The sequence below is a fragment of the Pseudophryne corroboree genome, chromosome 9 (genome assembly GCF_028390025.1).
Source record: "Pseudophryne corroboree isolate aPseCor3 chromosome 9, aPseCor3.hap2, whole genome shotgun sequence".
NCBI classification, from domain to species: Eukaryota; Metazoa; Chordata; class Amphibia; order Anura; family Myobatrachidae; genus Pseudophryne; species Pseudophryne corroboree.
This window is the reverse complement of record NC_086452.1, coordinates 259193020-259220128: the sequence shown is the minus strand read 5'-3', so window position 1 is coordinate 259220128 and position 27109 is coordinate 259193020. Positions and strand designations below refer to the sequence as shown.

General features: G+C 43.5%; 1 protein-coding gene across 1 annotated transcript in view; it reads right to left on the bottom strand.

The window, feature by feature from the left end:
• FAM78B (family with sequence similarity 78 member B) overlaps nt 1–25917 on the bottom strand; it is a 301572-nt gene extending 275655 nt beyond the window's left edge. The window contains exon 1 of the mRNA XM_063940251.1: nt 24950–25917. Coding sequence (XP_063796321.1) covers nt 24950–25341 — 392 coding nt within the window. The 5' untranslated portion in view covers nt 25342–25917. The remainder of the gene's footprint in view (nt 1–24949) is intronic.
• Between the last annotated feature and the right edge of the window lie 1192 nt (nt 25918–27109).

The window sequence follows — 27109 nt, the reverse complement described above, 5'->3', positions numbered from 1 at the left end:
GTGACACTGCAGTGCCACTCCTAGATGGGCCCGGTGTTTGTGTCGGCCACTAGGGTCGCTAATCTTACTCACACAGCTACCTCATTGCGCCTCTTTTTTTCTTTGCGTCATGTGCTGTTTGAGGAGGGTTTTTTGGAAGGGACATCCTGCGTGACACTGCAGTGCCACTCCTAGATGGGCCCGGTGTTTGTGTCGGCCACTAGGGTCGCTTATCTTACTCACACAGCGACCTCGGTGCAAATTTTAGGACTAAAAATAATATTGTGAGGTGTGAGGTATTCAGAATAGACTGAAAATGAGTGTAAATTATGGTTTTTGAGGTTAATAATACTTTGGGATCAAAATGACCCCCAAATTCTATGATTTAAGCTGTTTTTTAGTGTTTTTTGAAAAAAACACCCGAATCCAAAACACACCCGAATCCGACAAAAAAAATTCGGTGAGGTTTTGCCAAAACGCGTTCGAACCCAAAACACGGCCGCGGAACCGAACCCAAAACCAAAACACAAAACCCGAAAAATTTCAGGCGCTCATCTCTACTTTAGACCATACTTATGCTGGACATACAATCTCATTATCAGCCTGATAATCTCCAGATCAGGCTGATAATTGCATAACGTATGCCCGGCATTACCAATCAAGTTCCATCAAATTAGAGCAAATTATTATTCAGCATTACACTAGTTGTGGGCAACACATGGGCCAATATTTTGCAGGTTGTCCGACATGGCAGTCTGCACATACACATTCTGGTGTCAAATGCAATAAAACAGTAATATGCAAATGATAAATCCTACTATTCATGTGTCAGAAATCCATATTATAGGAAAATAAATATATTACTATGGAAAAACATCATTAGTTAATATTTTAAGTTATTAAAAAGATCATTTCAAAAAGCAATACATGTTTATAACAATATTTTTATATATATATATATATATATATATATATATATATATATATATATATATAGATAGATGTCTTATAGATAGCCGGGATCCCAGAGGTTAGTATACCAATACCCGTCATAATGCCGGCAGCGAGGCGAGTGCTAGAAAGCCCCTTGCAGGCTCAGTGTCACCACAGGTTCTATTCCCACCCTGTGGATGTCGTGGACACCCACGAGTGGGAATAGTCCTAGTGCAGCTGTCGGCATTTTCGGCAGTCAGGATTCCAGCGTCGGTATTCTGACCGCTGGGATATTAACTACATCCCTTATAGATGGCTTCTGCTCAGTAACAACATGCAGCAGTTTATATGCTTGGAAAGCTTTTTTTTGCATGTGCTGGATGTATTATAAATATAATCAGTACATCACAAGCTTTGTCCTAGGATTGAATATTTTGTTATGAGAACATTTAGAACCCAAAACATTGTTTTGTACATTTAATCATAATATGGGGCCTAATTCAGGGTTGATCGCAAAAGCAAAATCAGTCTCTAATGGGTAAAACCATGTGCACTGCAGGTGGGGCAGATATAACATGTGCATAGAGAGTTAGATTTGGGTTGGTTATTTTGTTTCTGTGCAGGATAAATACTGGCTGCTTTATTTTTACAGTTTGAACACACCCCACCCAAATCAAAAGGGCCCTACACACTGGTCGATTTCTCTGAAAAATATGAATGACATCGTTCACAAATTAACAATAAATCGTTCATATCTTTCAGTGTGTACGCTACAATGATGAATAATGCACGTGCCCGCAATAGTTCATCGCTGAACGATCATCGTTTAAACATGCCAGTCAATTTGGACGATATAGATGTCTGTACTCTCATATTGTCCAAATTGTTCATTGATATCATTCAGTGTATAAGCATAATCGACCATCGATGTATTGTTGAACGATATATCGATGGTCGATTACATTGCCCAGTGTGTAACTCTCTCTGCAGATGTTATATCTGCCCCACCTGCACTGCACATGGTTTTGCCCATAAGAGAAAGATTTTGCTTTTGTTATAACCCTGAATTCTGCCCTTTGTATAGTATTTTTCCTGGGATTCCAGTTTGACTTGTGAGTAACAGCCAAAAACACAGTATAGAGTATACTGTAGTAAAAAAAGAGCATTTCATATATTGTGTACTTACTAATACTTTTAAATAGACAACCTTTCTTTAAATTCTATAATAATGAAAAAAGTGTAATATAAAGTCAAAGACCACCATGGGGACAAGTGAATACCTATTACGCACTGGTATCCTAAATATAAGTTTTAAGTTTGCTAATAATCCCGTATAGCAGTGGTTCCCAAATTGGGTGCCTATGCACCCTGGAGTGCTGCCTGGATTTTGAAGGTGTGCCTCAGGTTGGTTCAGTATCAAATTAAATTATTTATGGTCAAAGTCAGTGGTTTCCAAACTGTGTACCTAGGAATCCTGGGGTGCAGCAAGGCTCTTGCAGGGGTGCCTCGGTTTGGTGGTTGAGGATCAAATCAAATAATTTTTGGACAAAGTGACAGGCAAAACCGGTGCTAGTGGCTTCCATTTTCAAAACGTGGACAATCAGAAGCACAACTCTGTACATCACCACCAATTTGAAATAAAAACCTCTAGTCTAGGGGTGACGTGCAAAAAATGCTGGACTCTAGGGTGCCGTGATTCAAGAAAGTTTGGGAACCACAGCCCTATAGTGTACAGTTGGTGGCATTATTACTGCTAAACCCCCCAGTCTTCCTCACACATCCACATTTGTAAGCATCAACTAATGGTAAATATTACACTTTCATTAGAGAACAGAACCATCGTATTTTTCCATCTGTCATATGGAAAGTAAATGAATAAAAAAAGACCTGAAATTTATATTACCACACAGCTTAACATAATGCCCCATACAGGTGGAGATGTATCCAGTCTTGGAGAGAGAAAAAAGTGGAGAAGTTGCCCAAAGCAACCAATAAGGTGTCAACTGTCATTTATCTAGCACATTGTATGAAATGACAATTTAAAGCTGATTGATTGCTTTGGGCAACTTCTCCACTTTATCTCTCTCCAAGGTTTGATGCATCTTCTCTGTAATAAATGAACATCATATAGTGGCAAAAAACATCACAATGAGCTTAATATGTATAGCTTGAGCAAAGAAGAGAAAAGGGGGACAGGATAAAAACTTCACATATATCAAGGGTTTTACAAGGTCCAGGAGGGGACCTATTTCCAAGGGCTGAGAAGTTTTAGAACACGAGGACATGTGCTGAGACTGGAGGAAGTGAGGTTCAGAGGAAGAGAAATATTAGAACAGAAGGACATGCACTGAGACTGGAGGGAGGGCCATGGGAAGAGAAGTATTAAAACACAAGGACATGTGCAGAGACTGGAGGTGGGGGTCTTGGGGAAGAGACATATTAGAACACGAAGACATGCACTGAGACTGGAGGGGGAGGTTCAGGAAAAGATACAGTGGGGCAAAAAAGTATTTGGACAGCCACCGATTGTGCAAGTTGACCAACTTAAAAAGATGAGAGAGGTCTGTGATTTCCATCATCGGTAAACTTCAACTGTGAGAGACAGAATCTGAAAACAAAACTAGGAAATCACATTGTATGATTTTTTAAACAATTTATTTGTATATTCTTGTGGAAAATAAATATTTGGACAATCAAAAAGTTTAACTCAATACTTTGAAAATATAACCTCGGTTGGCAATTACAGAGGTCAAACGTTTCCTGTAGTTCTTGACCAGGTTTGCACACACTGTAGCAGGTATTTTGGCCCACTCTTCCATGTAGATCTTCTCTAGATCTGTCATGTTATTGGGCTGTCGCCGGGCAACACGGACTTTCAACTCCCTCCACAGATTTTCTATTGGGTTGAGGTCTGGAGACTGGCTAGGCCACTCCAGGACCTTGAAATGCTTCTTACGGAGCTACTCCTTAGTTGCCCGGGCGGTGTGTTTGGGGTCATTGTCATGCTGGAAGACCCAGCCACGTTCTATCTTCAATGCTCTTACTGAGGGAAGGGGGTTTTTGCCCAAAATCTCACGATAGATGGCCCCATTCATCCTCTCCTTAGTATGGATCAGTCGTCCTGTCCTCTTTGCAGAAAAGCAGCCCCAAAGCATGATGTTTGCACCCCCATGCTTCATAATGGGTATGGTGTTCTTGGGATGCCATTCATCATTCTTCTCCCTCCAAAGTGGAGTTTATACCAAAAAGTTTGGTTTTGCTCTCATCTGACCACATTACATTCTCACAATTGTCCTCTGGATCATCCAGATGGTCACTGGCAAACTTTAGACGGGCCCGGACATGTGCTGGCTTTAGCAGGGGGACCTTTCGGGTGCTGCAGGATTTCAATCCATGACGACGTAGTGTGTTACTAATGGTAACCTTTGTGACTGTGGTCCCAGCTCTCTTGAGGTCATTGACCAGGTCCCCCCATGTAGTTCTGGGCTGATTCCTCACCGTTCTCAAGATCATTGATACCCCACAAGGTGAGATCTTGCATGGAGCCCCAGGTCGAGGGAGATTGTCAGTGATCTTGTATTTCTTCAATTTTTTAATAATTGCGCCAACAGTTGATCTCTTCTCACCAAGCTGCTTGCCTATTGTAAATTGTTTAAAAATCATACAATGTGATTTCCTGGTGTGTTTTTTTTCCAGATTCTGTCTCTCACAGTTGAAGTGTATCTATGATAGAAATTACAGACCTCTCTCATTTTTTTATGTGGGTCAACTTGCACAATCGGTGACTGTCCAAATACTTTTTTGCCCCACTGTAAGTATTAGAACACAAGGACATGCACTGAGACCGGAGTGAGGTCCAGGGGAGGAGAAGTACAGTATTAGAACGCAAAGACATACAATGAGACTATAGAGAGGAGGTTCAGTGGAAGAGAAGTATTAGAACAGAAGGATATGCACTGAGACTGGAGGGAGGTCCATGGGAAGAGAAGTATTAAAACACAAGGACATGCACTGAGACTGGAGGGGGAGGTCCAGGGGAGGAGAAGTGCAGTATTAGTACACAAGGACATGCATTGAGACTGGAGGGGGTGAGGTTCAGGGGAACAGAAGTATTAGAACACAAGGAAATGCACTGAGAATGGAAAGGGGCAAGTCTAGGGGAAGAGAAGTATTGGAACACAAGGAAATGCGCAGAGACTGGATGGAGGTCCAGGGGCACGAGGACATGCACTGAGACTGGAGGGGGGAGGTTCAGGAGAAGGGAAGTATTAGAACACAAGGACATGTGCTGAGACTAGAGGGTGAGAGGTTCAGGGGAAGAGAAGTATTAGAACATGAGGACATGTTGTCACGATCCGGGTATCTGGACGCCATTTCTTACCTATCAGATGCCTCCTAAGGCTGGCTCAGCGCTCCAGGACCGGATCCCATCTGTTATCCTGATGTGCACATTCCCGCATCCTCTCCTGTCTCTCTGGACGCAGTCACAGTAACGCCTTATACATCTGGCATGGCGTCTCCCGCGGCCTCCGCCGCCGTCCCTGAGCTTCTGCATTCAGAGTGGCGATTACGTCAGCCGCGGCCTCCGCTGTGTCCGCGTGGTCGGATGTGCATCTGTCAGCCTGGCGTCTCCTGTCTCCGGTGGCCGGCGCCGCCATTACTGTTTTCCAGACCACATGGATTACAATCCAAACTTCCCTCCAAGTGTCTGCATGGGCGCAGCCATCTTGGATTCTGTCAGCTGATCATTCCTACCAATCCGTTGTCAGTATTATTAATTTGCATAATTGCCTAGCCAATGCCTTCCTTGCTGCAGGTATAAATAGGTTGTGCCTGAGCAAGGAAGGCGTCAGTGCTTTGGTTGTCAAACCTAGTTCCAGTTTGTCTCTCTTCTGTGAATGTCTTCCAGGTTCCAGCTCCTGTCTCCAGACTTCTGCTATAGAGACCCGCACCAGCATTCCATCTGCGGTGTAGCCTGACTCTCCGATCCATTCTGGACTCACCTGTTTCCAGCTACAACATCACCTGCTTCCAGCTTAGCTTCCAGCAGTGTACAGCTTCTCTTAAAGGGTCGGTGTCCTTTCTGCAGTTTACCACTCTCCACCGGTATTATTATTTCTCCGCTCTCAAATTCTACATTTCATCTACATTGCATCGCTCTCAGGCTTTATTTATTATTTAACTGGTTCCAGCCAGTATCCACTCCGTGCCAACACCTGTCTGGTTCTAACCAGTACCCACAGCAGCATTTTATCTACAGCAGTCCAGCTTTCCCTGGAACACCAGCTGGTACGACCCTGGGCTTTCCTCATTGCTACAGTTGAGCCTGGTAAGGACTTTCCATCTTGCAGATAATAAGAACTGTCTCATACCACCAGAGCTCTGTGGCCCCTGCCACCCTGTAGTACCCAGGAACTGTATTATTATTTCTCTGCTGATTTTTATGTTACTTTTTACTGCTTCTGTGATGCATGGAGTTTGTGATAAATAAATATCATTGACTTTTACTCAAGTTGTCGTGGTCACGCCTTCGGGCGGTTTCTCTTCATGTTACTTACATGTCCAGGGGTCTGATACAACCTCCCAGGTTCCGGTACATCTCAGCCCCTACAACTGAGGCTGCCTTCCGTCAGCTCAGGCCCTCAGTTGTGACAGTAAGCACTGACCTAATGAATCCAGCCGGAGACCAGGATCAAGCGGCCAGGCCGATGCAAGAACTGGCAGCCCGACTAGAACATCAGGAGGCTGCACAGGGCCACATCATCCGCTGTCTCCAGGATCTCTCTACTCGGCTGGATGGGATTCAGACAACTCTCCGTGGATCAGGCGCTTCTGGTGCGTCAACCACAGTGACTCCAGTTATAACCCCACCCACCTTACCCATTTCTGCTCCACGTCTTCATCTTCCAACGCCAGCAAAATTTGACGGATCTCCAAGATTCTGCAGGGGATTTCTCAACCAGTGTGAGATTCAGTTTGAGCTACAACCTGGCAATTTTCCCAGTGACCGTACAAAAATTGCCTACATCATCTCACTTCTCAGTGGCTCAGCCCTTGACTGGGCATCACCGTTATGGGAGAGGTCCGACACCCTGCTATCTTCTTACACTGCATTCGTGTCAACATTCAGGCGCATCTTCGACGAGCCAGGCCGGGTAACTTCAGCTTCGTCTGAGATTCTCCGTTTACGCCAGGGATCACATACTGTAGGACAATATCTTATACAGTTCCAGATCCTGGCATCTGAACTGGCATGGAACGACGAGGCCCTGTATGCTGCATTCTGGCATGGTTTATCCGAGCGTATTAAAGATGAGTTAGCTACCAGAGACTTACCCTCCAAGTTAGATGAGCTAATCTCACTTTGTACAAAAGTTGACTTACGTTTCAGAGAGAGAGCAACTGAGCGTGGAAGATCATCTGCTCCAAAATCTTCTGCTCCTCCTCCTCGCCAACTGTCACCAACTAAAGATGAACCCATGCAAATTGGCCGTTCCCGTTTAACTCCTGCTGAGCGCCGAAGACGTCTCTCCGAGTCTCTCTGTCTTTATTGTGCAGCTCCGTCTCACACCATTAATGCCTGTCCCAAACGTCCGGGACTCCAAGTCCTAGCTCGTCGAGGAGAGGGCCGGCTAGGAGTAATGATCTCCTCTCCATCTCCTCAAGATTGTAATCTCCCAGTCTCGCTTCAAGTTGCTCAACGTTATCAGAACGTCATTGCCCTCCTGGATTCCGGAGCAGCTGGGAACTTTATTACCGAAGCCTATGTTAAACGGTGGTCCCTACCCACCGAGAGACTTCCTTCCTCCTTTTCCTTAACTGCCGTGGATGGCAGTAAAATTTTTGATACAGTTATTGCTCTAAGGACTCTACCAGTTCGTCTGAGAGTGGGAGTTCTTCATTCCGAACTTATTTCACTTTTAGTGATTCCAAGAGCCACACATCCTGTGGTCCTGGGCCTTCCATGGCTCCGTCTTCACAATCCTACAATTGATTGGACAACTACGCAAATCTTGGCATGGGGTCCCTCCTGTGCTGAGACATGTTTGTTTAAAGTGTTGCCTGTCTGTTCTTCCTCCCCCAGGTCGTCTGATGTTCCACCTCCTCCATATCAAGATTTCACGGATGTGTTCAGTAAAGCTTCTGCTGATATCCTTCCTCCTCATAGAGAATGGGACTGCCCGATTGATCTCGTTCCAGGGAAGGTTCCACCTCGAGGCCGAACTTATCCGTTGTCTCTGCCCGAGACGCATTCTATGGAGGAATACATTAAAGAGAACCTAGCAAAGGGGTTCATTCGACCTTCTTCTTCTCCAGCCGGCGCAGGCTTCTTTTTTGTAAAAAAGAAAGATGGTGGTCTGCGGCCGTGCATCGACTACAGAGGTTTGAACGACATTACCATTAAGAACCGCTATCCTTTACCCCTGATTACTGAGCTCTTTGACAGAGTTAGCGGAGCTACCATCTTTACAAAGCTGGACTTGAGAGGTGCATACAATCTCATCCGGATCCGTGAGGGTGACGAGTGGAAGACCGCATTTAACACCCGTGACGGTCATTATGAGTACCTCGTCATGCCCTTCGGATTGAGCAATGCTCCAGCTGTCTTCCAGCATTTCGTCAATGAGATCTTCAGAGACATTCTATACCGTCATGTCGTGGTCTATCTAGACGATATCCTCATTTTTGCCAACAATTTAGAGGAACATCGTTTTTGGGTAAAGGAGGTTCTGTCCCGTCTCCGTGTCAATCATCTCTATTGCAAATTAGAGAAATGCGTCTTTGAAGTCAAGTCCATTCCGTTTCTAGGGTACATTGTGTCCGGTTCCAGACTAGAGATGGATCCTGAGAAACTACAAGCAATCCAGAATTGGCCGGTACCCTTAACCCTCAAAGGGGTCCAGAGGTTCTTAGGGTTCGCCAATTATTACCGAAAGTTTATACGAGACTTTTCCACCATTGTGGCGCCTATTACTGCTTTCACCAAGAAGGGTGCTAACCCGTCCAAGTGGTCTGAAGAAGCCATGCAAGCTTTTCATCTTTTAAAACAGAGGTTCATCTCTGCGCCTGTCCTGAAACAGCCTGACATCGACTCTCCTTTCATCCTAGAGGTGGATGCCTCCTCCGTTGGAGTAGGAGCGGTGTTATCTCAGAGGGCTAAAGATGGCCAGTTACATCCTTGCAGTTTCTTCTCACGGAAGTTCTCCCCAGCGGAGCGCAACTATGCCATTGGCGACCAGGAGTTGCTAGCCATCAAGCTCGCTCTAGAGGAGTGGAGATATCTGTTGGAGGGAGCTTCTCATTCAATCACCATCCTTACAGACCACAAGAACCTTCTATATCTGAAAGGCGCACAATGTCTCAACCCTCGTCAGGCCAGATGGGCACTTTTCTTTTCCAGGTTCGACTTTAAACTCCAGTTCTGTCCGGGCTCTCAGAATCGCAAGGCCGATGCCCTTTCCCGCTCATGGGAGCAAGAAAATGAGTCAGAGTCTTCAGACAAGCATCCTATTATAAATCCGTTGGCATTCTCCACGGTAGGGATGGACTCTACGCCCCCATCAGGGAAAAGTTTTGTGAAACCGACACTAAGGAAGAAGCTCATGCATTGGGCCCATGCTTCCCGCTTTGCCGGACATACAGGTATCCAAAAAACCCTGGAGTTTATCTCTAGGTCTTATTGGTGGCCAACTCTGAAAAAGGACGTTTTGGAGTTTATTGCATCTTGCCCAAAGTGTGCTCAACATAAAGTATCCCGCCAGTCGCCTGCGGGGCAACTGGTTCCACTATCTGTTCCCCGTCGACCATGGACCCATTTGTCGATGGATTTTATTACAGATTTGCCCATGTGCAACAAGTTTAATACCATCTGGGTGGTAGTTGACCGGTTCACCAAGATGGCACACTTCATTCCTCTCACCGGTCTTCCGTCAGCTTCCAAGTTGGCTCAAGTATTCATTCAAGAGATCTTTCGACTCCACGGTCTTCCAGAAGAAATGATCTCAGATCGAGGAGTTCAATTCACAGCCAAATTCTGGCGAAGTTTATGTCAAGCCCTCCAAGTCAAGCTAAAGTTTTCCACGGCTTACCATCCTCAGACCAATGGTCAAACTGAGAGGGTGAATCAGGACTTGGAGTCCTTCCTCCGCATCTATGTGTCCTCCTCTCAAGATGACTGGGTTCAATTACTTCCCTGGGCCGAGTTCTGTCATAACAACCAGTATCATTCTTCATCTTCTTCAACACCATTCTTCACCAACTTTGGATTCCACCCTAAAGTCCCTGAGTTCCAACCGCTTCCAGCAACTTCTGTTCCCGCAGTGGATATCACCTTGCATCAGTTTGCCAATATCTGGAAGAGCGTACGATCAGCTCTGCTCAAGGCATCGTTCAGTTACAAGAAGTTTGCGGATAAGAAGCGTCGAGCAGTTCCTGCTCTCAAGGTGGGTGATCGGGTATGGTTATCCACGAAGAATTTGAGGTTAAGAGTTCCCAGTATGAAGTTTGCACCTCGCTACATCGGTCCTTTTAAAATTGATCAAGTCGTCAATCCTGTTGCTTACAGACTCCAGTTGCCTCCCTTCTTAAAGATACCCAGGACATTCCATGTTTCCCTGTTGAAACCGCTAATCTTGAATCGGTTTCATTCCTCACTTCCTCCAACTCCGAAAGTCCAAACTCAACGAGGCGTTGAGTATGAAGTAGCCAAGATCCTGGACTCACGTCACCGTTACGGTCAACTTCAGTATCTTATTGACTGGAAGGGTTATGGCCCTGAGGAACGTTCATGGACCAATGCTTCTGATGTCCATGCTCCTGCCTTGGTCCGGAGATTCCATTCCAAGTTTCCTCAAAAGCCAAAGAAGTGTCCTGGGGCCACTCCTAAAGGGGGGGGTGCTGTCACGATCCGGGTATCTGGACGCCATTTCTTACCTATCAGATGCCTCCTAAGGCTGGCTCAGCGCTCCAGGACCGGATCCCATCTGTTATCCTGATGTGCACATTCCCGCATCCTCTCCTGTCTCTCTGGACGCAGTCACAGTAACGCCTTATACATCTGGCATGGCGTCTCCCGCGGCCTCCGCCGCCATCCCTGAGCTTCTGCATTCAGAGTGGCGATTACGTCAGCCGCGGCCTCCGCTGTGTCCGCGTGGTCGGATGTGCATCTGTCAGCCTGGCGTCTCCTGTGGCCGGCGCCGCCATTACTGTTTTCCAGACCACATGGATTACAATCCAAACTTCCCTCCAAGTGTCTGCATGGGCGCAGCCATCTTGGATTCTGTCAGCTGATCATTCCTACCAATCCGTTGTCAGTATTATTAATTTGCATAATTGCCTAGCCAATGCCTTCCTTGCTGCAGGTATAAATAGGTTGTGCCTGAGCAAGGAAGGCGTCAGTGCTTTGGTTGTCAAACCTAGTTCCTGTTTGTCTCTCTTCTGTGAATGTCTTCCAGGTTCCAGCTCCTGTCTCCAGACTTCTGCTATAGAGACCCGCACCAGCATTCCATCTGCGGTGTAGCCTGACTCTCCGATCCATTCTGGACTCACCTGTTTCCAGCTACAACATCACCTGCTTCCAGCTTAGCTTCCAGCAGTGTACAGCTTCTCTTAAAGGGCCGGTGTCCTTTCTGCAGTTTACCACTCTCCACCGGTATTATTATTTCTCCGCTCTCAAATTCTACATTTCATCTACATTGCATCGCTCTCAAGCTTTATTTATTATTTAACTGGTTCCAGCCAGTATCCACTCCGTGCCAACACCTGTCTGGTTCTAACCAGTACCCACAGCAGCATTTTATCTACAGCAGTCCAGCTTTCCCTGGAACACCAGCTGGTACGACCCTGGGCTTTCCTCATTGCTACAGTTGAGCCTGGTAAGGACTTTCCATCTTGCAGATAATAAGAACTGTCTCATACCACCAGAGCTCTGTGGCCCCTGCCACCCTGTAGTACCCAGGAACTGTATTATTATTTCTCTGCTGATTTTTATGTTACTTTTTACTGCTTCTGTGATGCATGGAGTTTGTGATAAATAAATATCATTGACTTTTACTCAAGTTGTCGTGGTCACGCCTTCGGGCGGTTTCTCTTCATGAAACTTACATGTCCAGGGGTCTGATACAACCTCCCAGGTTCCGGTACATCTCAGCCCCTACAACTGAGGCTGCCTTCCGTCAGCTCAGGCCCTCAGTTGTGACACATGTGCTAAGACTGGAGGGGAAGTGGTTCAGGGGAAGAGAAGTATTAGAACATAAGGACATGCACTGAGACTGGAGGGAATGAGGTTCAGAGGAAATGTGAGGAAAAATGACTTCATAGAAAGGGTAATGGACAAGTGGAATAGCCACCCATCAGATGTAGAAGAAGCTGAAGCTGGGTACACACTGAAGCAACATGTAACCAGACAATATGGCGACATACAGATGGAGCCATACGTGCACTCCCGGCGTGACTAGGTGATGCGTCCGCCTAGCCCCGCCGGGAGTGTACAGTGACACTCTCCCATTCTAGTGAATGGGGCGCGTCTCCATCACGGATGCGTGTGCGCCCCCCGGATGGAGACGCTCTCCCATTCTAGTGATTGGGGTATGTCTCTGTCATGGGTGCACGTACGCCTCGGATGGAGATGCTCTCCATGAGCTCCATCTGTATTGTATGTGCAGTACACATCAGAATTATGTAGTGAAGGACAGAACCCCTCATTACCGTGCACCATGACTGACCAGATGATACTGCATGTGACCGCAGGAGCATGCAGATTGGCAGTACACACTGTATGATCTGAACGATATGTCATTCTGATTCGGCTGGAAACAACATATTGGGCGGATACTGATCCAGTGTGTACCCATCTTAAGACTGAAGAGCAATTTAAAGATACTTGGTTTAGGCATAAGGATATCCTTACAAAGGATTAACAATTAAATAGGGTTCACATTACTAAAAGTTTAAAAAAGGGGCATACTAGATGGACCAAGCGGTTCTTATCTGCCATAAGTGTTTCTATGTTTCAAATTTTTCAGCATCATCTGATGGCAAATATAACACTTTCATACAGAAAGTAAAGGAATTTACTTAAAAAATATGGCATTCTCGCATGAAGTCCCTCTTCTCGCAACCTACTGTACAGTGCATCTGGAAAGTATTAACAGCGCTTCACTTTTTCCACATTTTATGTTACAGCCTTATTCCAAAATGGAATAAATTTAATTTTTCCCCTCAAAATTCTACACACAATACCCCATAATCAAAACGTGAAAACGTTTTTTTGTTAATTTATTAAAAATAAAAAACTAAGAAATCACATGTACATAAGTATTCACAGCCTGTGCTCAATACTTTGTTGATGCACTTTTGACAGCAATTACAGCCTCAAGTCTTTGTTAATATGATGCCACAAGCTTGGCAAACCTATCTTTGGGCAGTTTCACCCATTCCTCTTTGCGGCACTTCTCAAGCTCCATCAGGTAGGATGGGAAGCATCGGGGCACAGCCATTTTCAGATCTCTCCAGAGATGTTCAGTCGGATTCAAGTCTGGGCTCTGGCTGGGCCACTCAAGGACATTCACAGAGTTGTCCTGAAGCCACTCTGTAACGAACCGATCACTCACCACTGCAGGTTCTGGGGTCCGTCTGTTGCCGGCGCGGTTGTTCGCGGTGCTGTGCGGCCATGTGGGGATGTAGCGTGGTCGGCGGCAGAGGTGATGCAGGTTCTGGGAGTCGGGAGTGCGGGGACCGAATGGCCAGAAGTGCCTCTGTGTGTCTGCAGTTCAGGAGGTGGCCATATTGGAGACTAAATGCAGCACTTGTGAGCACCTGTGGGTAAGTGTCAGCCAATCCCGTGCTTGTGCTGCCTATTAGTATCCTGGGATTATTTCACTCTTGGCCAGTGCTTTGTTGTAACTGCTCTGTACCCTAGCTCTGTGCTCTCTCCGTGGATTCCTGTGTGATTCCAGTGGTCCTGATATCACCTCCGCTCCCAGAGGTCTGCCTGCAGCCTTCACCACAAGAGATCCACCAGCTCCCTGCTGTGCTGTCAATCAATCCCTATCCAAGTGGCAACAAGTGGATATCCAGAGTCCTGTGAGAGGTCACCCCGTTCAGTGACCTCCTGCTTCAATCACACAGCCTGTGGAAGTTCTACTTAATCCTGGTCCTTGTTTACTCAGCTCTCAGCTTAACCCATTCCTCACCATTGTCGTCTGCTGCTTTTCACTGTGTTACGAGTATTATCTTCACAACCTGCAAGTATTCCTTTCAGAATTGTATCTTAATTTTTGCATCATTCAAAGACAGCTCTACACAGTTCTTCAGTTCTGCCTTTAAGCATCAGTAACAAGTCTTCTCAGTTATTCATCTATGTCTACAATATCTACAATATCCAGTTAACACTTCTTACAGTTTGGCACCAATCATTGCTTTATATTGGACAATTCTTCATTACTCTTCAGGCATGTTTTACCTTATTCATATGAGCATTTCTTCAATGCATCTTTAATACTGAACCTGCTTATCTTTATGCCATTCATTGCATATGTCAGTTTCTATATGGTGACTAATGATTGTCATTTAACTTCTTATTGGAACTGTTGTCTATTAATACATTTATGAAACGGAACTATATTTGTCCTCCCTGTTTTCACCATACTCCAGCACCTACACCTTCGGTTGGTCCAAGGTTAACGGATCCACAAAATCAGTTGGTCTTGACACACTCCTTTGATATCTTGGCTGTGTGCTTAGGGTCGTTGTCCTGCTGAACGATGAACCGTAGCCCCAGTCTGAGGTCAAGAGCGCTCTGGAGCAGGTTTTCATCCAGGATGTCTCTGCACATTGCTGCAGTCATCTTTCCCTCTATCCTGACTAGTCTCCCAGTTCCTGCCACAGAAAAACATCCCACAGCATGATGCTGCCACCACCATGCTTCATTGTAGGGATGGTATTGTCCTGTTGATGAGCAGTGCCTAGTATCTGCCAAACATGACGCCTGGCATTCATGCCAAAGAGTTCAATCTTTGTTTTATCATATCAGAGAATTTTGTTTCTCATGGTCTGAGAGTCCTTAAGGTGCATTTCGGCAAACTCCAGGTGGGCTGCCATGTGCTTGTTACTAAGAAGTGGCTTCCGTCTGGACACTCTATCATACAGGCCTTATTGGTGGATTGCTACAGAGATGGTTGTCCTTCTGGAAGGTTCTCCTCTCTCCACAGAGGAATTCTGTAGCTCTGACAGAGTGACCATCGGGTTCTTGGTCACCTTCCTGACTATGGCCCTACTCCCCTGATCGCTTAGTTTAGATGGCCAGCCAGCTCTGGGAAGAGTCCTGGTGGTTCCGAACTTCTTCCATTTATGGATGATGGAGGCCACTGTGCTCATTGGGATCTTCAAAGCAGCAGATCATTTTCTGTACCGTTCCCCAGATTTGTGCCTCGAGACAATCCTGTCTCGGAGGTATACAGACAATTCTTTTGACATCATGCTTGGTTTGTGCTCAGACATGCACTGTCAAGTGTGGGACCTTATATAGACAGGTGTGTGCCTTTCCAAATCATGTCCAATCAACTGAATTTACCACAGGTGGACTCCAATTAAGCTGTAGGAACATCACAAGGATGATCAGTGGAAACAGGATGCACCTGAGCTCAATTTGGAGCTTCATGGCAAAGGCTGTAAATACTTATGTACATGTGATTTCTTAGTTTTTTATTTTAAGAAATTTGCAAAAATCTAAAAAAAAACTTTTTTCATGTTGTCATTATGTGGTATTGTGTATAGAATTATTAGGAAAAAAAAGAATTTATTCCATTTTGGAATAAGGCTGTAACATAACAAAATGTGGAAAAAGTGAAGCGCTGTGAATACTTTCAGGATGCACTGTATTACATTTACCCCTTTATGATCTCTTCCCAAGGCGTAATACTGTACATCTGCCCTATAAAAATGTAAACAACATACAGTGGCATCAAATATCACAAGAAGCATAGGATGTGAAACAACAGTATACAATAGTGGTCAACTCCCTTCATTTATAGTACATTAGGATTTTTTTTATTGTCCATAGAAGCAATAGTGTTCTAATGTCTCTATGGATAAATGTTCTAATGTTAAAATCCATACTGTAGTCGAATAGATATTTATATGATTATCCATTGAAGATGATGCATTAAAGATCCTCTTCTTTTCTCTACATAAACATGAATGTAATAACTTTACTTACGTGATTGACTGATTATAATTCTTGTTAAATCAACTGTCACAGAGTCACTTTTTAATTTACAGTAGTGATGTGCACCGGAAATTTTCGGGTTTTGTGTTTTGGGTTCGGTTCCGCGGCCGTGTTTTGGGTTCGAACGCGTTTTGGCAAAACCTCACCGAATTTTTTTTGTCGGATTCGGGTGTGTTTTGGATTTGGGTGTTTTTTTCAAAAAACCCTAAAAAACAGCTTAAATCATTGAATTTGGGGGTCATTTTGATCCCATAGTATTATTCACCTCAATTACCATAATTTCCACTCATTTCCAGTCTATTCTGAACACCTCACACCTCACAATATTATTTTTAGTCCTAAAATTTGCACCGAGGTCGCTGGATGGCTAAGCTAAGCGACACAAGTGGCCGACACAAACACCTGGCCCATCTAGGAGTGGCACTGCAGTGTCAGGCAGGATGGCCATTCCAAAAAATACTCCCCAAACAGCACATGACGCAAAGAAAAAAAGAGGCGCAATGAGGTAGCTGTGTGAGTAAGCTAAGCGACCCTAGTGGCCGACACAAACACCTGGCCCATCTAGGAGTGGCACTGCAGTGTCACGCAGGATGGCCCTTCCAAAAAATACTCCCCAAACAGCACATGACGCAAAGAAGAAAAAAAAGAGGCGCAATGAGGTAGCTGTGTGAGTAAGCTAAGCGACCCTAGTAGCCGACACAAACACCTGGCCCATATAGGAGTGGCACTGCAGTGTCACGCAGGATGGCCCTTCCAAAAAATACTCCCCAAACAGCACATGACGCAAAGAAGAAAAAAAAGAGGCGCAATGAGGTAGCTGTGTGAGTAAGCTAAGCGACCCTATTGGCCGACACAAACACCTGGCCCATCTAGGAGTGGCACTGCAGTGTCACGCAGGATGGCCCTTCCAAAAAATACTCCCCAAACAGCACATGACGCAAAGAAAAAAAGAGGCGCACTTGCAGGGGGCGTGCAAATGGTGGAAGGCGCAAGCTCTTCCCGTCCAGTGTTGGGAAGGTCAGGCATCGCAACCGACACAATTGGACTCTCCTTTGGGATTTGTGATTTCGAAGAACGCACAGTTCTTTGCTGTTCTTTTGCCGCAAGTCTTTTCTTTTTTCTAGCGAGAGGATGAGTGCTTCCATTCTCATGTGAAGCTGAACCACTAGCCATGAACATAGGCCAGGGCCTCAGCCGTTCCTTGCCACTCCGTGTCGTAAATGGCATATTGGCAAGTTTACGCTTCTCCTCAGACGCGTTTAATTTTGATTTTTGGGTAATTTTTTTACTGATCTTTTGTGTTTTGGATTTTACATGCTCTGTACTATGACATTGGGCATCGGCCTTGGCAGACGACGTTGATGGCATTTCATCGTCTCGGCCATGACTAGTGGCAGCAGCTTCAGCACGAGGTGGAAGTGGATCTTGATATTTCCCTATTTTTTTAACCTCCACATTTTTGTTCTCCATATTTTGCGCACAACTAAAAGCCACCACAGGTATACAATGTAGATGGATGGATAGTATAGTATTACTTATACTTATGGATGACGAGTGCACTGACGACACAGAGGTAGGTACAGCCGTGGCCTACCGTACTGCTGCTTATATATATATAATATACTGTATAACGGACCTGGTGGACACTGTCAGCAGACTGCTAAACTAGTATGAAGAAAGAAAAAAAAAACACCACAGGTATACAATGTAGATGGATGGATAGTATAGTATTACTTATACTTATGAACGACGAGTGCACTGACGACACAGAGGTAGGTACAGCCGTGGCCTACCGTACTGCTGCTTATATATATAATATACTGTATAACGGACCTGGTGGACACTGTCAGCAGACTGCTAAACTAGTATGAAGAAAGAAAAAAAAAACACCACAGGTATACAATGTAGATGGATGGATGGTATAGTATTACTTATACTTATGGACGACGAGTGCACTGACGACACAGAGGTAGGTACAGCCGTGGCCTACCGTACTGCTGCTTATATATATATAATATACTGTATAACGGACCTGGTGGACACTGTCAGCAGACTGCTAAACTAGTATGAAGAAAGAAAAAAAAAACACCACAGGTATACAATGTAGATGGATGGATAGTATAGTATTACTTATACTTATGGACGACGAGTGCACTGACGACACAGAAGTAGGTACAGCCGTGGCCTACCGTACTGCTGCTTATATATATATAATATACTGTATAACGGACCTGGTGGACACTGTCAGCAGACTGCTAAACTAGTATGAAGAAAGAAAAAAAAAACACCACAGGTATACAATGTAGATGGATGGATAGTATAGTATTACTTATACTTATGGACGACGAGTGCACTGACGACACAGAGGTAGGTACAGCCGTGGCCTACCGTACTGCTGCTTATATATATAATATACTGTATAACGGACCTGGTGGACACTGTCAGCAGACTGCTAAACTAGTATGAAGAAAGAAAAAAAAAACACCACAGGTATACAATGTAGATGGATGGATGGTATAGTATTACTTATACTTATGGACGACGAGTGCACTGACGACACAGAGGTAGGTACAGCCGTGGCCTACCATACTGCTGCTTATATATATATAATATACTGTATAACGGACCTGGTGGACACTGTCAGCAGACTGCTAAACTAGTATGAAGAAAGAAAAAAAAAACACCACAGGTATACAATGTAGATGGATGGATAGTATAGTATTACTTATACTTATGGACGACGAGTGCACTGACGACACAGAAGTAGGTACAGCCGTGGCCTACCGTACTGCTGCTTATATATATATAATATACTGTATAACGGACCTGGTGGACACTGTCAGCAGACTGCTAAACTAGTATGAAGAAAGAAAAAAAAAACACCACAGGTATACAATGTAGATGGATGGATAGTATAGTATTACTTATACTTATGGACGACGAGTGCACTGACGACACAGAGGTAGGTACAGCCGTGGCCTGCCGTACTGCTGCTTATATATATATAATATACTGTATAACGGACCTGGTGGACACTGTCAGCAGACTGCTAAACTAGTATGAAGAAAGAAAAAAAAACACCACAGGTATACAATGTAGATGGATGGATAGTATAGTATTACTTATGGACGACGAGTGCACTGACGACACAGAGGTAGGTACAGCCGTGGCCTACCGTACTGCTGCTTATATATATATAATATACTGTATAACGGACCTGGTGGACACTGTCAGCAGACTGCTAAACTAGTATGAAGAAAGAAAAAAAAAACACCACAGGTATACAATGTAGATGGATGGATAGTATAGTATTACTTATACTTATGGACGACGAGTGCACTGACGACACAGAGGTAGGTACAGCCGTGGCCTACCGTACTGCTGCTTATATATATATAATATACTGTATAACGGACCTGGTGGACACTGTCAGCAGACTGCTAAACAAACTAGCATGAAGAAAAAAACAAAAACACCACAGTGTTTTTCAGGCAGACAAACGTATATTGGACTGGTGGTCACTGTCAGCAAAACTGTGCACTGTACTCCTGCTATAACTGCTCCCCAGTCCCCACAATTAGGCAGTGTGAGCAGAGCAGTGCACTCAGCACAGATATATCATGCAGCAGTGCAGCACACTGAGTGAGCACAGCCACAGATATGGTGGATCGTTTTTTTCAGGCAGAGAAACAAAGGATTAAAATCACTGGTGGTATAATCAAAACCCTGCACTGTACTCCCTAACAGCTGCTCCCCGTCCCCAATCCTCCCCACAATTATAACAATGTCACTCTTAGACCTAGTCTTTTCTATTACGGAGAGGACGTCAGCCACGTCCTCTCCCTATCAATCTCAATGCACGTGTGAAAATGGCGGCGACACGTGGCTCCTTATATAGAATCCGAGTCTCGCGAGAATCCGACAGCGGGATGATGACGTTCGGGCGCGCTCGGGTTAACCGAGCAAGGCGGGAGGATCCGAGTCGCTCGGACCCGTGTAAAAAAAAGGTGAAGTTCGGGCGGGTCGGATTCCGAGGATCCGAACCCGCTCATCACTAATTTACAGTAGATTACATTATGCCAGGTAAGTATATGTGAAAGTTCTAGTTTATCAGTGTGAACCTAATGACTGGATTGAGCTTTAGTTTTACGTAATACATTTGAATTGTGACTTGTAGTATAGGAATTTATCATTTGCAGCATATGAGACCTTGATACTTTTTATATTTGCTGTATAAAAATACTGAAAATAACACATTTATTAAGAACATAATTAAGTTTTGGTAGAAAATAAATACACTGAAAACGATATATCGAATATAACAATGAACTGCCGATGGACAGAAACATTTTAGTATACTGCATTATTACTTAGTTTAAGTCTGTGCTTCCCTATTTTTAAACTGAAATAAAACACTTAGTGGAACTCCTATTTTAGAAACATCATCTAAGAAGTCACAAGGCGGATTCAGACTTCTAGTGCATACTGAGCATTTCATTAATATAGAAATCACCTGCTTGTATATTGTTTATAGAAACATTCTAGCAGAGACTGCAGATTCCAAATGCATTCCTGAAACAAAATAAGGAATGCAGTGATCACACCTGCCATATTGTAACGTTTTACTGTCACTGGGGTGCAAATAAACAGCTTCTGAGGCCAGTGTGGGATAATATATAGTGATATGAATATGAAATCTTCATCACAGCCAAATGGGAATGGAAATTCTTCATCAATACCATTATAACTTTCACTTAACTTTCAGTTCAACTGAATAGCTAACAAAATACAATATGCAACATACTAATAGAAAACTATTTTAAAAACATTAACTGAAAACAAATCTATTGTTCTGGCATGCTAACAGAGTAATGCTGGCAGTGGCCGGGGCCCGGGCACCAGGCTACAGTATGCATTACAATCTGTCCATATGTAGGTAGAAGAACTGGTTCACATGGGGGATTATTCGAGCAATCCACTGATGTCCACAGACATACTGAGAAGATTGGCTAAAATAGCTGCAAATTATTTCAATGATTTCTAACAAATTGTTTATGAAATCATATCTTTTTTAAAGTCACACATTGGACAATATTGGGACAATTTGTCAATTTCCCTAGCAGAACGTAGCTAGGTACGCCAAACCGCCAATTTCTGACTGTCCGTCCCAAGAATCTTAGAGTGTGCATGCAGCACGGCACCCATTGCTAAAGATCGTTTGGATTGGCTCCTCTGATCTGGCTTGCATGCACAACATACTGCCATATGATAAGCCTATTTCTGTAGCAGTATGTCCCATATGATAAGCCTATTTCTGTAGCAGTATGTCAGGTGTTATCCTATGCTTGTTCCAATTAAAATGATAATTGACTAGTGTGTACACTAGTTTTTAAAGTGACAGAAAAATGAAACAGTCTGAAAAATGTTGGTACAGTACATCACTTAGGTGTGTAGCTAATTTAAGATTAGAAATGTTACAAAAATACATTTGTTAAAAAATAAATTCCACTCAATATATTGAAGCAATTCCAAAAATTATCTTAGTGCTCATTGCCTTTAGGTTCACTGCAGTTTTGGAACATATATGGGATTCCCATGAAAATACAGACCTCAATGAAATTCATCAATTCCAAAACAGCAAAATATTTAGTGTGAACACTAAAAGCACTGACTGTAGTATTTCATTTCAGATAGTTATTAAATCATCATAAAAGACAAGTAAATGATAAAATTATGTATACACCAGTGGTAAATGACAGATACAGCATTACAGACAGATCCATCATCAGTTATTGACCTTACCCTTTTGGGCTTCACAGTCCAATGATTAATTGCCCTGAACACTGAATTGTGTAAACTCATTTGATGCTCATAATACCATCTTTTAAAGGTTAATAAGACATACTTTTGAATATTACCAGTCAGTCTGGCAATTTTTTCCATACTGTACTTGTTGGGGCTATGCTGCTTTGAGCAAGAGGCTCAGTTTGCATCGCCCCCTCTCGTAGCATATAGTAGACCTCTGACCCCTGCCAACATATATTTTGGTTGTGTGCACATAACATTTTGTGGAACACAAGTAACACTAATTTTACACATTCAAAATAGGCAGGGGCAGATTTAGGGGTGAAGGAGCCCATAGGCACAACATTAATGACCACCCTTGCCTAATTTTATTATTTTCATTTAAGCTCTCATATGATGATAGACAATTTTATAGATTAATAAAAAAAAACACCACTATGACATTTTTGTAGTTTTACGTATTGTATGTATACATATTTACTAAGTAGGACAGCTTACAGGGGCAGTATGTGCATGTCCTACCCATTTACACTCCAGTCAAGATGGCATATGGTACAGTACAGTGGAAACATTTTGCAGTTACTGGTTCTTTTTTGGGCTGACCACACCAACACAAGCATCCAAGTGCCCCCCAATAAGCCTAATAGGAAATTCACCACTGAAATTAGGCTAGAAAACTTTCACAAAAGCAATTTTGTTCACTGATTAAAATGCACCAAAAATGTATTTGTGAATGGATGCTTAACTAGAAATCCAGTAGCTCTTTGACATGGCCAAAAAAATATCAGCCAAGTGGCTAATGTAAAGCTATTAATAGGCACACCATTGCTGATAAGAATAGAAAAGTGTGCCCCTCCCTCCTGTCTCACAACTACCCCACATCGCTCAGTGCTCCCATGGGTCATTCCCAGGGTCGTCCTGTCGGGCATGCTGCATTCCCAATTGGACGACCCAGGGAATGACAGCATGCGCGCAGTGGGCAACAATACATTTTGCTGTTGTCCACTGCATTGTGCAGTGTGTATAGATGGCGCAATGTATTGTGCCATTGCATCGTTTAGTGTGTACCCGCATTACGTATTATATACATTAGCTGGCGGTGGGGATGAATTTCTATGACACTATTCTCATGTGATCATTTGGAGCTAATGTACTAAAAGCTGGAAGCCTGATGATGTCACAGAATATTCCAAGCACAACACCGAGCATGCTCCTGACAGTACTGTACCAGGACTATTTACAGGGTTTTTAAAACTTATGAATATTTATGCTGACCAAGACAATGATGCTTCATGCAGACATACAAATTAGTGTATATAGAAGAAACTTGACTTTCAACAAGATAACGTGATCATGAGCAATGGCTTATTAGGAGATGTGACAAGTGCTTCATATCTTAGGGGGACATGTACTAAGCAGTGATACAAGTGGAGAAGTGAGCCAGTGGAGAAGTGGCCCATGGCAGCCAATCAGCTGCTCTGTATACATTTATAGTATGCAAATTCTAAATTTTAAGTCAATGCTGATTGGTTGCCATGGGCAACTTCTCCACTGGCTCACTTCTCCACTTTTATCACCACTTAGTACATGTCCCCCTTAATCACATAGAAAGACCCATGCCAGTTATTCACATTATTTGGATACATAACACATTTTACAAAAAAAGAAATGATGATCAAATTGTGATGTCTACCATCCAATCCAATACACACTATCATTGATGCTCACCACTTGTGCCAATGTAACATTCTACTGACTTTAATAAAGTGTTTAATACTTGTTCAGTCTTACTCCATGCACCACATATGCCCAGGGGACTAATATTAAGATAAAATAAGATATTGTAAAACAAGCTTGGGATGTACATGAAATTGTAGCCTCAAGCTATAGGCAATCAGCAAGATAAATCTATATCGCAGAAAGTTTTACTACCTTTGATCTACACTTTTCTGAATCTATGAAAATGTCACCAGTCATTACTTTTTGATGCAAGAAAATAGTGTATCATGATATATCAGGAAGTCACTGTTTCGCCACTCTCGCTGGTAACTATATAACTATATAAACATGATACTAATTTATGTTATGTCAATGTTTACATACATTTATAGCATCATTGTACGTTGAACTCTTATTATTTTACCATTGTTAACCACTTCAATGTCACATTCTTATGCAGACATAAAGACAACATTCATTTCCTGGTGTATCTTGCTCTACAGTATGAGAATCCTGTTAGTTCATCTTTAGCATTCAGTAAACAAAGATACTATAACTACAAGAAGCAAGTCTTTCATTTGTACATTCAATTGAATCAATAGCCTACATGTAAATGTGCTGCATTGCCTGAAGATTGGAAACTTTCAAAAGCAACAGAAAATTTAAATTCAACTTATTTACAATTAAATATCTTATTCAGGTATTGGCAAGATATTAAGATTTGGTTAACATGTCATGTCAAATGATAGGATTATATTACCAGTATTCCATTTTAATTCTGCTATGTGGACATTGCAACACTAATTTAATAGTTAATTGCTGACTTGTAACGTATGCCAGATTCCAATATAATTGTAGAAACCTTGATCCCACTTAATGTGTCCTTGACACCAATGAAGATCAGCTCATGACACCAACTATTTAGTGACTAGCACACTATCCTGTTACAGTATTGATAAGGGATTCCCAAACTGCTAGCTCAATATTCAAGCATGGCAACAAAATATAGTGGATACTGTCAATGAAATCGCATTACTAGCAACCTTGTCTCAACATATAATAATAATAATAATAATAATAATAATAATAATAATAATAATCAATCATCATCATCATCATCATCATCATCATCATCATCATCATCACAATAGCTTGTAAGGGCTATAGCCTGTGATGTCACACAACCTTCGAGAAGAGCATTGCTGACACTGTCCCGCTTAGGAACCTTTGTCCCTGTTTTAAACCTTGACATGTGAAATATCATGTTAGTCCAGCACAGGCACTTACATTCCCAGGTCGCTGTAGATGTTGAAGAATTCCATTTGGTTGCAGGCTTGTATCCATCCCACCACCCAGGTCTCATGCCTGGGTAAGGGTGGCATGACCACACGGGCCGAAGCTTTGAAGTAGGGGGTCTTGTATCTTAAGACAATGGGTGAGTTCTCCTCTATGGAGGTAGGACACTGGTCTATGGTTGCACACACATCATACACGGTGATGTTCTCCCTCCTGACGCGGGACTTGCAGGTGATGCTCTGAAGACAGCCCATGATCGGTGCTTCGGCCGGGGGCAGGAGGGCAGATGCATCAATTACACCGAACAGGGCAATCTCAATGGTAAAATATGTTTTATACGTATGTGACAGTGATACAGCAATTCTACACCTATATATACACATACATGCTGCAGATCTCCTAAATCCAGCAGCGAGCAGTCTGGTGAGTGCACTGCCTTTTAGCCAGATGGTAATATTATACAGTACACTGATGGATGGATACCCCCCTCCCCGTTCCTCCTCCTCCTCTTCATCATCTTCTCCCTACCATGCTGTCTTCCAGTGCCACCTGCCTCTGCTTCCTTCTTGCCGACCCCCTCCAAGCCTCTGCCCTCCGCCCCAGGCCAGTGCTAGCCTCTCCCCCAGTGCCCTGCTAGGGTAGCCAGGACTTGTCATGTCCCAGGTGGCCAGGGGCTGATGTGATCGTTGTGGCTGGGTTCTCTCTTGCTGCTGCTGTCAGTGGCTTTGTGCTGTTTGGGAGGGGAGGGGGTTCTCAGGCTGATACTCCCACCCAGTCAGTGCATCAGAAGGAGTCAGGGAGATCCTTGCCATATGCGGGCTGTGGATCCAAAAGCACTGCATGATCCTCAGCTATAAGTACCAACATGCACCTCTCTGTGTCTGGTGAGGGAGGGGAGGCAGGCAGCTAGCGTGGGGAGTATGTGTGAGTATCTCCATCATCTGCTTACGCCCTCCTTTGTCATTTATCTTTGCCTCTTTAATTCTGCATGTGCACCTTCCCCAAACCCACTGCTGCATAGCGGCTAATACTACATTAGAGTGGTTGCGCTGTAAAGACTGTCATGATGGGTTTGTCCCTTCTCGGCCACACTAAGATTAGAAGGTTTAAATCCCCTGATACACTCACAAGCAGGTTGAAGGAGTCCAGCATTAGTGTATATAGATAATGGCTGTCTGCTGTTAAGTAAACACAGTGACACAAAAATGGCTAGATGTCAAACTACAGAAATATAAAATCTTGATAAATTTCATATGAAAGGTAAAGGACTTTAAATTAATAGGTGAATGCTTCAAATATAAAAAAAAAATAATGTACTGTAATAATGTGACTCATAAGGGAGGCTTTGCTGCACTGAGTTCCAGGCACTGAATATGGTGACATTGTATTTGTGTTATTTGCTGTATCATTTCGCTGCATTCCTGCACCATACTTTGTGATCAGAGACAGAGTGAATATAATTATATGACTGCCTGTCTACAACTGAGTATTATAACCATTTAGTAAAGAAACTTAAAATGTGCTCTATACTAATAACATAGCTTTCAGGGAGCATGAAATTAGTCATTTGAGTTTTTATTATACTGGCAATAACGTTTACCTGTGTTCTTATCATATACAGTAAGAACATGATTTCTGTTCCAGGATGGGGTAGTAGTATCTGCTTTGCAGATTATTTGTTACATTCATAGAGATGCCTATTGCTTCATGAAAAGATGCAGATTAGGCCAGTGGACATTAGCAAAGCTGCATGCCATGGTGCAATCCTCCCAGCGTCTTCTGACAGGTTAAAAATAGGCATGGAATGTTCTCCAATACATCTGATACCTTGACCTGGTTGTGCTCTGGAGTAATTTATAATAAACATGCTAGGCCATACATTTACAGGACTCTTAACTGGAAGTCCTGATATATGTGTATAGAAATACTGGAATCAAAACTGACAAAATACATTAAAAGACAATGTCATCTACAAATCATTAAGTGCTTACCCTCAGCAAAACTGCTTTATGGTCACATAACTAATATTGTGTACGTGCGCCAGGTTTTACAGGGAAGTACATGGACTTGTGGACCAAGATGGCGGTGTCTGTGTTTAGTGTAGAGCACAGGTTCTCAAACTCGGTCCTCAGGACCCCACACAGTGCATGT